A 12,257-nucleotide genomic window follows, 5' to 3' on the forward strand; every position below is an offset into this window, starting at 1 on the left:
CATCTCCTCTGTCCTCCTCCCCTCGTCTCCTGTGTCCTCCTCCCCTCATCTCCTCTGTCCTCCTCCCCTCGTCTCCTCTGTCCTCCTCCACTCGTCTCCTCTGTCCTCCTCCCCTCGTCTCCTCTGTCCTCCTCTGTCCTCCTCCCGTCATCTCCTCTGTCCTTCTCCCCTCGTCTCCTCTGTTCTCCCCTTGTCTCCTGTCTCCTCTGTCCTCCTCTGTCCTCGTCCCCTCTGTCCTCCCCTCATCTCCTCTGTCCTTCTCCCCTTGTCTCCTGTCCTCCTCTGTCCTCCTCCCCTCGTCCCCCTCTGTCCTCCCCTCATCTCCTCTGTCCTCCTCCCCTCGTCCCCCTCTGTCCTCCCCTTGTCTCCTGTCTCCTCTGCAGACTTCATCTTGGACCAGAGTCGGTGTGGGCGTGTCTCCTGTGTCCCGCCCTCTCCGTCATTGGCCGGCCGTGCCGTCAGTCAGAGGCGGCGGCCCCTCCCCTCCTTATAACCGGGGCGGACATGGCTGCGGGCCGGACTCGACCTGCGGAGCCGCGATGAGCAGCTGATCCTCCGGCGGCTGGAGCAGGAGGACATGAGGGACAGCCAGCGGCGGCAGTGAGACGGTGTTTCTTCGGTGTGTGTGCTCAGAGGGAGCCGGTCCATCATGTTCCTGCCGGCCTTCCTCCTCTTCAGCTTCTCCCACCTGATTCACAGCTCCGCTCAGAAGTCCTCCTCCAGGGTGAGTTCATGTTTGACCTCAGGCAGCAGACAGGTGAGACAACAACTCTGAACTGTGAAATAAATTCAAATTCACTGAGTCAGGTTGATTCCTGCTGCTCAGCATCTCTGATCGATTTCTTTTAAACTCAGACAGTTTCAGTTCACAGTAATATAATTTGCGGTGGGGGGGGGATATGTAATCTCACATGCTGGAACTATTTCACAATGTGAAGCCGCCTCACCCCCCCAACTCTGCGGTCAGGACTGTTGTTTGGAGGGAATCAGAGGGAATTTGTCGTTTGCGTAATCGCTTCTTTGTTTCTTGCCTTTTAATTGTTTTGGAGCTCCGAGTGGTGTCAGTGGTTAATGCAACAAGTGCTGGGATGTTTAGAAAATCCAAAGAAAAGGTCAGTGAAATGTGATTTATTGGGCCGATCGGAGAACGTTTTTCATTTAATGTTCCTCTGCAGGCAGAAAAAAAAAACCAAAAACGCCCTGAATAAACTCCAAAATACGGCTTTGGCCTCAATAACAAAACACAAGGAAGTTTATATGAAAGCTCAGGGAATAATCACAGCACCTCACCATTTATATCCCCATCAAATTAACCCCCCTCTGCATCCACTTCATCCTCCTCCTGGCCTGGATTACAGCCCCCCCTCCACAGTAGATACTTGTAACATTGCTCACAGCTGCTGTAATCCCAGAATTCACACCCCCACTTTCCATGTTGATACCAGGGGCGCCCCCCCCCCCACACACACACACACACACACACCAGGCTCAGTGATGCAGTCCAACATTTCTCCGACTGGGATCTAACAAAGCGTCAGCTGCGGTGAGCGCGCCGGAAGTGACGTCATCGAACGTGTTCACCATTTGTCCTTCACGCCTTCATCAACACTGAGCAGTTAGTACGAAGTTTGGGAAGTGATGGTCAGTCGACACGGCTGTTTTTACTGCTGTGAGGTCGAAGGCAGCCGCAGGTGTTGGAGGTCTGGGGAATCTAAAATCTAACTCCCCAGATTCATAAAGCTGTTCCACGTCCTGTTTGAAAAATAAACATTTTATATCAGACTCCCAGAGAATGTTAATGATCCAGTTATCAAAGTTTCACCGAGTCAACCCCTCCTTTGGATGCATGGTTAAAAAAAAAAAAAAAAAAATCTGATCGATCAGCAGAATAAAATGAGGATGAAGAATTTGGACAGGATTGTTTTTAGGAATCTTAACAATGTGCTGGTCAGGATCTGGGACAGCTGCTCAGATGACAGACCTCCAGAGCTATTTTGATGTTCTAACAGGAAAAGTAAAGATCTTCAGAGAAACAGCTACACGCAGTAAATGCTAAAAGGCCCGTAACCCACAAAACCATCAAGCCTCCGAGAAAAGAGCATAAAAGCTGATTTTATCATGGAAGTGGAAATGTCCGTGCGCTTTAAAACGTCTCAGGCAACAAGCTTCTTCACATGAAATGGGGAAGAAAAGAAAAGATGCATCAAAGCGCTGAGATACACTGAAGACGAGCTGTCCACCAGAATCACACAGATGTGCCGTGCACATTTCTCCATTTAGTCTTTATGGGGGAAAAACATTCTTGGCAAAGTGATAAGGTCATAGTTTGGCATCACGGTCTTCTGTGAAGAGTCATGAAATACAACCCTTTTAGATTAACTTCGTCCTGACTGTGTTCAGCAGCAGTTTCTGATTAGGAACTTAGAGGGGAAAACCCTGAAAAGAGTTACTGGTGATGCAGTTTGAGGTTTTTGGGTTCTTTTGTTTCGAGGTGGTGTGATTTTTGTATACAGATACAATAACATGCATGTGCATTTTGTTTTTAAGTTTTATTGAAACAGAAAATTCTGAACTTCGTTGCGTTGTCAGTTTACTCTGTTACACTGCACGAGGAGAGGGCACGAAACGCTGGAGCCAAGTTACACTTTGGAACAAAAGTTACCGGAAGTAATATCTTCAGTGATGCTTTTCAACACTTTGTGTGTCACATTAGATTTTGGCCTCAGGTTGGCATTTGAGAGAAGCTAATAATTATAATTTTAGACGGTTGGTGCTGCTTCTGACTGACATTTGTTGTGTTTGAGGGTGAATTTAGAATCATCAGGAGTTATTCTCTGCTGAGCAGAAATGATCAGACAGTAACAAAAGAACAGTCACGATGAACAAACTGACTGGAAACATCTTCTGGGGATAGAAGATTATCTCCCAGAGTTCCAGATGATCCAGGTGGTCTGAAGACAAACGGACAGTCCTGGTCCTGACCCCAAACTCTGAATGTCATAAGTCTGTGAGAGAACTTTCTTTGTCCTAAAACGAATTCAGTTTGTCACTTTGGTGCACACTGAAAGACCTCAACAGATTCACAGACTCTGACTGACTTTTTCACTGTTGGAGTAAAATGTCTTTACTTATGATGGATGAATTTCTTCTTGTTCAATTTAAATTTCCGAGTAAAGCAGAGAAAAGCAACCAAATACAGGAAAGTAAGTAACATTTTAACAGCAGCTGGATTCCTTTAAAGGTCCCGAAAATTCATTTTCAATTCAGCTTGACTTCGTTTATTTCACAGGACACATGTTGTCATGAGATCAGCAAACGCATTTCACAGTAAATTGTGGTGTTTTTTGGTGTCCAGCCGGTGAGCTCCGTGTCTGTCTGCCTGCCTGCAGATCCTGCTGATGGTGGTTATGGAGGTGACTTTGCTCAGCGTACGTTGTGTTGTGTGTTTGTGACGTTCGCAGACTCGTGTTTGAGCTAAAAAAGCCCCTCCTGGAAGAGTTATGTCCGTGTAATCCATCAGATTATCATGACGGCAGAAACGCTTCCTCTTTCCTGTCAAACCAGCTCAGCAGATTAGCCTCTGCTCTGCCACATGTTTAATCATTTCCTTTGATATGGCAGAGTGCGGTCTCAGGCTATTGTAATGTGTCACGAGCGCACACAAACACACTTCCACACTTCCTGGGAACAGCAGAGACCCTTGAGTGTTCTCCAGCCAGGATGAAGTATTAGTGACAAACAGGGAATGTTGTTAATCAGATTTAGAGCCGTTTCCGAAAAGGAAGAACATCCCTCCGTCTCCTTCCTAACGCTTCACTTTTGATTTCTTTTCACCACTTCAAAAAGGAGAGCAGGGAAGTAATCCTCCTCTTTAATCTCATATTGAATCTCCTGACCGGCCTCCAAAGTGGAAATCTGATTTGTGCACAGTGTGGGAAAGTTTTTCATCGCCTCGTTATCAGATGTAACTAATCTACAGACGTTTATATCCACAACACTAACAACACATCAGCACTCCGATTATCACAGATATCACAGTCAAACAAATCCTCCCTCCGTCTTTTGACAGATGTTTCACACAGGAGACCAAAATTGGAGATAAAAAGGATCATCAGGTGGCCAAACACAGATTCAAATGAAAACAATCCGTGACTCAAATCTTCTCAGCGCTCCCGTTTCTTTGTAAGAGACGGAGGACGGCTACTGCTTCACTTTTTCTTCACAGCTCACCTTTAAGAACTACTTTGCCAAAACTTTATCTACTGAAACACGAGCGTAATTGCGTTACGAGGTGGAATTAGAAGAAGCGGTGCAGCGGGGGACGAGGCTTCAGCTGCTCTCCCGCTGCGAGCCGCTCACACACTTTGCACCTCCTGTGTGAAAGTTGTCCAAGCCCTTTCACAACATGCTACAACTCTTTTAAGGGCTTTAAAGGGTTACTTTGAAAACCTTAAATTGCAGGACAAAACCCAATTAGAATTTTAAAAGGAATAAGTGGGAGGAGAAGAAGGGCCAAACGTTTAATACGTACCTTTGTATTTTTTAAGCAAAGTGTGTTAATTGAAACAGCATGAGGGATGGCATTCACTTTAAAGATTTCCTGAAAACTAAATGCTAATTATCGGACAAAAGTGATTAACTTCGCCTGTTAAAAACATACAACAGCACACAATTAGCCCCAACTTTGGGGGACAGCTTTCATTGGCTTGTTACCTCTGTGGTCGGCTCACTTTTATCCTCCTCCTCTATTTGACTAATCTGGGAACGGCAAAAAGCGCCTGGTGGTTAATGACACAGGTTTGCATTAAGTGGCCATATATGAATGAGCCCGACGGGGATAATGAGACCATCACACGTTAGTCTGGAGCTGGCAAAAAAAAAAAAAAAACAAACTTTCCCCTGACAGACGGTGATGTCATTCACGTCATGTTCCTGTTAATTAAGTAGAACAGACATTTTTTTGCCATTTAAACATGCTCGGGATGATCACGTGGAGGCGGTTTCCCCAAATAATGTCCTCAACTTTCAGATTTCATGACAATAGCGACTATATTGTACTTTTATTGTCGTATCTCAAGTTTTACTTTCGACCACAAAACGTGTGCAAACATCAGCCAGGACTTCTGACCACCCAGATATCAGACACAAAAAATAGCATTTCTAATTCGTAAATTAAAAAACTTTGAAGTGGGGAAGATGCTGCAGTTCCAGTTAGTACGAGATGAAAACCGACAGCTTTTACAGCTAAACAGAAGTATGAAGTTCACTCTAAAATATCTTACTAGTCCACGAGGATTAGAGTTTTAGCAGAACATCTGGATCGGACTGAAGGTTAGCAGCCTTGTATCTCTTTGCAGCTCATAAATATTTTTTTAATAATTCCAGAGGTGCAGCTGACTTTTTAATACGACCTTCCACATTACTGACCGACACACAAAACAATCGACTGATTGGTAGCTGACATTATCAAATAATATATGAAAGGAACCTCAGACGTTTTAGCTGCTCGGCTATAAAACGTACGTTTTACATATTTGCTCAACATTTTCAAAAGCGGGTCGTAAAGTTTTCATGTGCATTTTTTTCCTCCCAAACATCGAGTTGGTCAGTTTTTTTTTTTTTTTTCCCATACATGTAAAAATCTGTGAATTCTTTCTTTCTTTAAATGTGTTTGAAGTGTCTTTGTCAGCCGTGTTGATTTAAGAGGCTCACATTATCTCCTCATCTCCAAAAAATGATGTTGACTTAGTGTCCACCGTGGTAAATTACACAACTTGAGCACGTTTCAAAGGTCTGCTAATAGATTTTAATACCACATGGAAAAATATGAAGACCAACGGCTGGCTGGACGCTCCAGCAGAGTCACTCCTGTCCGACACAACAGCAGAGTTTGCTGTTATAGCAGTTTGAGAACAAACAGTCAGGGCCAGCTTTGAATTCACCCTCAGAAATGGACTTCATTTTGTCATCGCTGCGTTTGTCCACAGTCGTATTATTGTTGTCAGTCCATCTGCTGTATAAATCAGCCACCATGCTGTTATACTGAACGAGTCTTTTCCCCCCTAAAGTGAACACTGATAAGTGCCATAAAGATGAAAAAGGCTTCAGTTGTTTATGTTGTGTTGTGTTGTGTACTGAAAACACCAGAGATTTACTGACTTACTACCTTTTGTTCAGTCTCTCACAGTCCCTCCTTTCAGCCCATTAGTCATGCATATATAAAACTGATTATTTTCTAATCATGCTCTTTCTTCTTGCTCCACTGCTGCTCGGCCTGGAACAGATTCCGCAGCAGTGACGGTGAAAAAAGACGCTGTAATGGTTGCACAATGGGGGTTGCATTTCACTTATTTTATGAGTGGTGGGGAGAGGGCTCCGGGTTCTGTTTGCTTCTGGCTGAGGTGTGTGTGTGTGTGTGTGTGTGTGTTTGTGCGTGCTGGGGGATTTTGGCTTGTTAAATGTGAGAATCTCTGCGCTCATTGTTTCCCGGTCAGGATATCACTACCCAGCCATCGTGTAACCCCCCCCCGAGTTTTACTGTCGGCTCATCTTTGATTTCCTCCTGTTTGCTTTGGGCCACCATGCAGAGCAGGATAGATACCACGTCCTGACACTTTTATGGAGGATTTATATCTGAGCTGCCTCCGTGTCAATGAAAGACAGAAGGAAAAACCTTTCTTTGTTGAAAGGGCCTCGAAGCAGTCCCATTATTCCCTCGGGGCATTGTGTTGTTTGGCACTTTGGCCTCTCTGTAAAACTTCGATGTGCTGTGATGTAAAACTCTGTATGAGAGCGATCTGAGGTCTGTTACATGTCGGTATGTTTAACTTGGATGTGTGATTTTGATTTTTGCCGTGTAGGGTGCGTCCCAACAGGAGGGGCGGCTGTTTTCCCTCAGGAGATAATGCCAGGCCCCGTCACCCCGGCTGATCCCTCTCAGAACAGGAACTGGAAATAACTCTGCCTGTTTGTTGCCAGATGGGTGGGGTGTGTCTGGTAAGCTGGAGACCCCCCCACCGGGTCCAGAGTCCGTCAGATACCGTGTCACTCACTGCTGCTCTGCTCAGGGGACTTTATTTTGGCAGGATTCGAATTTGAACCACATGCAGGTTTGTTGTAATGAGGAGCTGATTTTAAAAACGGCCCCATCGAAGCTGTTGTGACACTCGATCAGACCTGAGAGGTGGCCGAGAGTCCGAGTCGGCAGATTTGATTAGACACACTCAGGAATATCGTCAGCCATTTGATCTGCTCCCCGGGGGACTCTTTCCTCTGCCGAGAAATTGAGTTACACTTGATTTTTCTTTTTGCCACCGTTGTGCTCTCTGGCAAACATACTGATATTTCCTCCTCACAGTTCGTTATATACAGATCTAATGTTACTGTAGCTGCTCGTAGAGACTCGATCAGAAACTGGACAAATAACATGAACAGCATCTGCTTAGTTCCAGTCAGCTACCGCCAGCTGGGTGTTAGCTTAGCATTAATATAAATTAACGCTTCACATCCCGTTAGCTCAAACCAGCATGTTTTTCTTTTTTTCAAACTATCAGCTGCGATTTGAGTTTGTCCTTCAGCTCACAGCGAGAAAGCAAATAATGTGGCACTATTTGGAGACAAAAACGAATGAATTATATTCTCACTTTCTAGCTGAAAGAACGACCTCCTGATACCAGCTGATGGCCACAGACGATGAAAATGTTTCAGTCACTGTTTTAAAGTTCCTCTCGTCTTTAACGGGACTTTATTGAGAATGTGGCCTTGCTGTACGTGCCAGAGTCTCTGGTTTCACCTTTATGGGAGACGAGCCTGTGGGTGGGACAGCATGACTAAGACATGACTACATGTGGGAGACTCGGTAAGAGTGTTTATTTCCACTTACCGGACAATGCCGCCTCAAAATCTGTGATTTAATGCTTTATTATGACAGCGGAGGTAGAGAGGCTGCATCCATCAGGGCGGTGCGTCAGGGATGGGGAGCACAGGTCAGTGTGGGCGCAGAGGCCAAAACTTTTATACAAGTTTTCTTTGGACACCTTTCAGTGATCGAACAGTTCATCACAAAGACAAACTGCTTTCCATCCGCAGTTCTTTGGCTCGGCCTCTTCTACTCTTTTTAACCACTTCTGCTGGAAGAAGCATTTCACTTTTCCTTTTCTTTTCTTCTGCTTGAGTTTAGCTTGTGTTGTTATGAAACATTTATTTATTTATTTTTTCTGAAGAAAAATATGGATGCAACGGTGATGCAAGCTTTTTTTTTATTTCCAACTGTTGAACTGTTGCTGTGCTTCAGCGCAGCCAAGAAGATGACAAGTTAAAATTGAAAGATGTGCTACGTTTTCCTCCCTGTCTGCACGTCCTCATAAAGAGACGCATCATGATTTAATTCTGCTCTGAGCTGTCTGACGAGAGCTTTTGTACTTCAGTGCCAAAGCTGGAATCACATTAAACTGTCTGGCTGGATCGGCCGTGTTGGATGTTTCTCACTGTATCTTCTGTTTGAATTTCCTTTCACTTTGTTTTATGAATATTTTTGTAAAACTGAAGCTAAGTTTCAACATTTTTGCTAACACAGCCAAGTGTTCAGAATCATCCACCTGTTCCGACAGTGATGATAATCACCAAACAATCTACTTAATAATACAATTAGCTGTAAAAACTTCAGTTCTCAGACAGTCACAGTGAAGTGAAATTATTCTGCGTTTTTTCCAAATGAGGTTCCATCCGTTTCAGCAAGGTATTAAAATATGCAGCTCTTTTCACGAGAATGAAGAGAAAGATCCAAAGAAAGCCTTGAAACCTGTTAATTTGCATTGGATGCATTTTATATTAACTCAGCAAATGGCACATTTTTTTTTGGCTTTTTGAATTTTGGGCCTGGTGTTTGATTAAATTGCTGGGATTTATAAATTAATGTTCATGACTGTCATAACTGTCAGCGCTGGCAGAAGCAGTTTGGTATCTGTAAAGTACGAAAACCGCAGAGGACTGTAAATAGATTATATTCTGACCTGTGTCTCATTTTCTTCGCCACAACTTGGATTTGTAATTGGTGCTGTAACAAATTTAGATTTCTGTGTAGTTTCCAGGCCGTCTCAGAGAAACATCAGCCAACCAATATAAGATTCAGGCAGTCGCAGTGTGCTGCTCGCTCCACGTCTTTGGTCTAAGCGGAAATATTTAACCAACTGCTGGAATGTTTGCCATGAAATTGTGTGCAGGCCCTCACGCCCCCACAGGCTCTGTCCTTGTTGACATTCTTCTTCATTTGGTTGGAGTGTCCATATTTTCAAAGCCCCTAGATGTGCTAACTGCAGGTAATTATCAGCAAACATAGTGATTCTGTTGCCTTATTGTCTGTCATGTTGGGCAGAAAGAAAACCCCATCATGATTATTATTTATCGAGCTGTAATTGTGGTGAAAATGAATACGTTTGGAGTGAATGTTGAATGGCGGGACATGTTAGAGTTTAAAGAGATTTGTTTTTTGAACTCAGGACGTCCAGTTTGAAACTGAGACGGCACGTGAAGACGCTGTTTACTCGACAGAAGGCTGCAGTTCGTATGTGATCTTCTGACTTTCAGTTGCAGGTCTTTGGTTTTAGAGCAAATATCAACACATTAAACTAATCTGGGACTGAGGTAAACATCAGGAACATCAGAGTGCCGTCTGGTGAGTCTGCCTTGATAATGTGTAGAATGTGCACACATGAAAACGACAGTTAGTGAACATGTTGTACAGCTTAATGCTCATTAATGTTCCCCATGCCGCTCATTTTCAAATGTAAAAGTAGAACCTCCACATGGCGTTACCATTAAACTCAACACTAATCTAATAAAGTCAAATTTGACAAGAAAATGGCTTCAGATATTTACAGTATGAGCAGTTTTCAAAGGTCAGATATTACTATCATAACAGTAATAGTACTGCAAAGACAGATGTACAGTAATTTCATTCAGTTGATCTGTTTGGAGCATTTTAGATGAAAACTCCAAGTGATTCATTTGTATATGAGATCCAGTTGTACACCAGCTCATTCATGACATCAGCAGCTTGGCTTCGTTACCATCTACACTTTGTCTGATTGCTCTTTATGTGCTCTGAGAAAATCTGTCTCCAGGCAACATTTTTGATGTTTTTCAAAATAATTTGGGGGGGTTGGGTTTTTGGGATAAGGACACAGAGAAATTGTGCTTGTGTACATGTGAGTTCAATGCACACGTGCATTTGGATCAGATCATCTGATAGCAGTTGGCTATTGAAGCATGGAAAATGTGCCCTTTGTTCCTGGCTGCGTCTGGCTTTCCATCACCTTCTTCCCTCCGTACCTGGCCTTAATGAGATCTCCTGTGTCGGGCTCACGGCTCCAACCAGCACTCCGGTAATTGGGACCTTGGGTGAAAAATTTGGTTTTAGCAGGATTTTCCTACTGCTTGGTTTTCCCTTTTTGTTGTTTTAGAAACAAAGAATTGCAGCCTTTGTGGTCACTGCAACACCTGTTTGGTCAGAGACAGAGGAGCAGAATCCAAGTGGAGATGAGCTGAATCAGGTGTTGTGTGTGTGTGTGTGTGTGTGTGTGTGTGTCGAAGCTTTCAACAGGACTTGGCCCAGGTATCCTGTCGGGACTCTGGAGCTGCTCAGCGCTCACCTACTCTCCTCTCTCTGGCGGAGTTTGTGCTCTCCTGAAACCCCTTTAGACCTTAAATATATCTGAGGCAGCTGCGAAGCCAGAAACCATTACGCCCGTCAAAGGAAGGCTGTCGTCCAACTGTATAGTAGAATCGACTCCCTAATAGATCACCAGTACAGATCTGGGCAGAGCCGGAGGAGGATTCCCGTTGCTTGTGTGGTTTGGCTCTTTGAAACATAATCAAGGTTCAACCTGTCGTGAGCCAAACGCCAATAAGAGAAATCAGTCTCCAGGCTGAGGCCTCTTACAGTAGCCTAAACAAAACAGGACAGCAGCTGACAAGTGTTTGAGGAATGCAGAAATGCTGAGTAAAACGGGCAAATGACCCATGAGCCCAATTTGTACATTAGTTTGGCATAATCTCAGATTGAGTTGAGCTGAGTTGAATGCAGCCTTTGTTTGAGCACGGGGAAACTAGGAAGACAGAAATGGAGCCAAGAACAAACAGACATTTCAAAGAATGAGGAAAGAAAGCTCGAAATTCAGTAATCTAAAAATGTTATCTGTCCTGCTTTCATAAATCTGAGCAGAATTTTTCATACACTGCATCACTAACGCTGACGTGCCGGTGTTTCTCGTTGCAGTGGCTGATTGGAGACAGAGACAGTCACTGTGGGGTCATCTGCTCACGGACGCAGGGGAAGCCGGTGTGCGGCTCGGATGGGCGGAGCTACGAGACCGGCTGTGAACTGCAGAGGGCGCGTTGCAAAGATAAAACACTCACACTGGCACATCGCGGCCGATGTCGAGGTACGAGCTGAAGAAGCTGTCTGTATGCTGAGAGAATCCAAACTGCAGATAGAGGAGGTTTCATCTGGAATAATCTTCTGAAAGAAACAGAGCGTTTTACAGCAAAAAAAAGTGAATTTTTGTGTTGGCATCATCGTGGAGTGAATGTTTGCACATGAGCTTGTCTCCATGAATGCACCAACTCCACGGCTGTGACAGTAATGACTCTAAGTTGAAGTATTAAAAATGATCCATCTGGGTAATTTTCTATCACATCAGAAATATGCACTTTTACAAAACTCTATTTTGGGAGAATCACTCAGAATTTGTTTGTGGCTACTTCTGAAAAATGAAATAATATAAAATAATATAAAAATCCAGCATTGCATCTGAGGCAGTCCTCCAGCTCTCATTGTCTGATTGAAAGAGATGATCTCAGCGTGTGGTAACGTGAACACTGTGACGTCAGGTCGCACACAGTTTGTGACGTTTCCCTCTTTCAGGTAAAAACTGGGTGAAAATCGATCAGCTGCCGGTGGCTCCAGCACCGACCTCCACATCTGAGGGGAGAGACCTGGAGCTCAAAGGTAAGGGCCGGCTGAATAGGCCTGAGAGAACACCAACCAGTGAGTTCAAGACGCTGCAGAACAGAAAGTTTTGGGAAATGTGGAACTGAATGAGGAGATGGCTTTCATTTTCCGCCTCTCTGTAGGCGTGTAAGTCTTTACAGACCAGGATCACACACATCCTGAGTGTCTGGATGCCAGCCACTCAACAACAGCAGAGATTGATAGGCCTGAAGTCAGGGTTGGAACTTGGCACCCACCCCCCCCTCCT

The 12,257-nt window shown here is 44.3% G+C and overlaps 1 protein-coding gene across 6 annotated transcripts in view; it reads left to right on the forward strand.

Moving 5' to 3' along the window:
• Positions 1-534: 534 nt before the first annotated feature.
• Positions 535-12,257, forward strand: part of smoc1 (SPARC related modular calcium binding 1) — a 34,694-nt gene continuing 22,971 nt past the window's right edge. For all 6 annotated transcript variants that reach the window (XM_029494354.1, XM_029494355.1, XM_029494357.1 and 3 more), the window contains exons 1-3: positions 535-724; positions 11,276-11,441; positions 11,924-12,007. In XM_029494354.1, coding sequence (XP_029350214.1) covers positions 650-724; positions 11,276-11,441; positions 11,924-12,007 — 325 coding nt within the window. In that variant the 5' untranslated portion in view covers positions 535-649. The remainder of the gene's footprint in view (positions 725-11,275; positions 11,442-11,923; positions 12,008-12,257) is intronic.

This window comes from Echeneis naucrates, chromosome 22, assembly GCF_900963305.1.
Source record: "Echeneis naucrates chromosome 22, fEcheNa1.1, whole genome shotgun sequence".
NCBI classification, from domain to species: domain Eukaryota; kingdom Metazoa; phylum Chordata; class Actinopteri; order Carangiformes; family Echeneidae; genus Echeneis; species Echeneis naucrates.